At 36.3% G+C, this 2,500-nt stretch overlaps 1 protein-coding gene across 1 annotated transcript in view; it reads left to right on the top strand.

The window, feature by feature from the left end:
• The window catches only part of clic2 (CLIC family member 2), a 10,305-nt gene that overhangs the window by 3,357 nt on the left and 4,448 nt on the right, over nucleotides 1-2,500 (top strand). Inside the window, exons 3-4 of the mRNA XM_087799296.1 lie at nucleotides 1,521-1,646; nucleotides 1,696-1,796. Of these exons, the coding sequence (XP_087655422.1) occupies nucleotides 1,521-1,646; nucleotides 1,696-1,796 (227 nt within the window). The remainder of the gene's footprint in view (nucleotides 1-1,520; nucleotides 1,647-1,695; nucleotides 1,797-2,500) is intronic.

The raw sequence follows: 2,500 nt of genomic DNA, 5'->3' as shown, positions 1-2,500 counted from the left end.
ATCAAATACAATCAAACACAAGACAAACACAATCAAACACGATCAAACACGATCAAACACAATCAAACACAATCAAACACAATCAAATACAATCAAACACAATCAAACACAAGACAAACACAATCAAACACGATCAAACACAATCAAACACAAGACAAACACAATCAAATACAATCAACACAATCAAACACAATCAAACACAATCAACACAATCAAACACAATCAAACACAATCAAATACAATCAAACACAATCAAACACAAGACAAACACGATTAAACACGATTAAACACGATCAAACACAATCAAACACAATCAAACACAATCAAACACAATCAAACACAAGACAAACACAATCAAACACGATCAAACACGATCAAACACAATCAAACACAATCAAACACAATCAAACACAATCAAACACATTCAAATACAATCAAACACAAGACAAACACAATCAAATACAATCAACACAATCAAACACAAGACAAACACAATCAAATGCAATCAACACAATCAAACACAATCAAACACAAGACAAACACAATCAAATACAATCAACACAATCAACACAATCAAACACAATCAAATACAATCAAACACAATCAAACACAATCAAACACAAGACAAACACAATCAAACACGATCAAACACAATCAAACACAATCAAATACAATCAAACACAAGACAAACACAATCAAACACGATCAAACACGATCAAACGCAATCAAACACAATCAAACACAATCAAATACAATCAAACACAATCAAACACAAGACAAACACAAGACAAACACAATCAAACACGATCAAACACAATCAAACACGATCAAACACAATCAAACACGATCAAACACAATCAAATACAATCAAACACAATCAAACACAATCAAACACAAGACAAACACGATCAAACACAATCAAACACAAGACAAACACGATCAAACACGATCAAACACAATCAAACACAATCAAACACAATCAAACACAATCAAATACAATCAAACACAAGACAAACACAATCAAACACGATCAAACACAATCAAATAAAATCAAACACAAGACAAACACGATCAAACACAATCAAACACAAGACAAACAAAATCAAACACGATCAAACACGATCAAACACAATCAAACACGATCAAACACAATAAAACACAATCAAACACAATCAAACACAAGACAACACAAAATAAGCTGAAACAGAATATTTTATTACACTTTGAATTTAATTCGTTAATACTTTCATTCTTGTTTTTTATTTTCTTCTTTTTTATTCACTTTATCACTTTATATCCTTCATTATTCTTCAAGTATTTATTTGTGTTCATGACAACAACAGACATTTACAAACACTTGATGTAATAATAATAACATTTCAAATGAAAACAGGAAATAAAACGACAAAACAGATGTAAGTCAGTAATAATATATAATATAGATTTCTATAGAAATGTTATATTTTATTGCCTTGAATCATTTTCATCGATGACATCTGTGAACTCTTGACTCTGGGCAGGAAGCCTGAGGAGCTTAAGGACTTGGCTCCCGGTGCGAATCCTCCGTTCCTGCTCTACAATGGAATTCTTAAGACTGACTTCATCAAGATCGAGGAGTTCCTTGAGGAGACCCTGGTTCCTCCGAGGTACCAAGAGTAGCTCTGGTGGAGAAGGTTTCTCATGGTCTCTTCTCAGATATCCTGCGCTCAGCCCGAGGAACAAGGAGTCCTTCGATGTCGGCGCCGACATCTTCGCCAAGTTCTCGGCTTTCATCAGGAACATCCCGGAGAACTCGTGTAGGTCCACAGTTTGGTTCCCGCGCCAGCAGGTGCTTGTATGTGAATGAAGTGTCGAAGAAGGCTGGAGGAGGCAGCAGCTTCAGCAGGGAGGTCCAGACTTTCTGCTAGATCTTCCAGGGGACCCCGAGGTGGTCCTAGGTATCGAGCAGCAGCTCTACTCCGAGTCTCTGCTTGATGCCCTCTTTTGATTGATGATGAAACCTGAGAGACTTCCCAGACGTGCAGCTCTAGCTTCATCATAATCTTCATCACGATATTCATCATGCTCTTCATCATGATCTTCATCATGATCTTCATCGTGGTCTTCATCATGATCTTCATCACGATCTTCATCATGCTCTTCATCATGAGCTTCATCATGATCTTCACCATGATCTTCATCATGGTATTTATCATGATCTTCATCACGATCTTCATCATGCTCTTCATCATGATCTTCAGCATGATCTTCATCATGATCTTCATCATGATCTTCATCATGCTCTTCATCATGCTCTTCATCATGATCTTCATCACGATCTTCATCATGCTCTTCATCATGATCTTCAGCATGATCTTCATCATGATCTTCATCACGATCTTCATCATGCTCTTCATCATGATCTTCAGCATGATCTTCATCATGATCTTCATCATGATCTTCATCATCATCTTCATCATCATCTTCATCATGTTCTTCATCATGATCTTCATCATGATCT

This window comes from Callionymus lyra, chromosome 9, assembly GCF_982586985.1.
Source record: "Callionymus lyra chromosome 9, fCalLyr1.hap1.1, whole genome shotgun sequence".
NCBI classification, from domain to species: domain Eukaryota; kingdom Metazoa; phylum Chordata; class Actinopteri; order Syngnathiformes; family Callionymidae; genus Callionymus; species Callionymus lyra.
The sequence above is the reverse complement of the archived record's forward strand: the minus strand, read 5'-3'. Positions and strand labels throughout refer to the sequence as shown.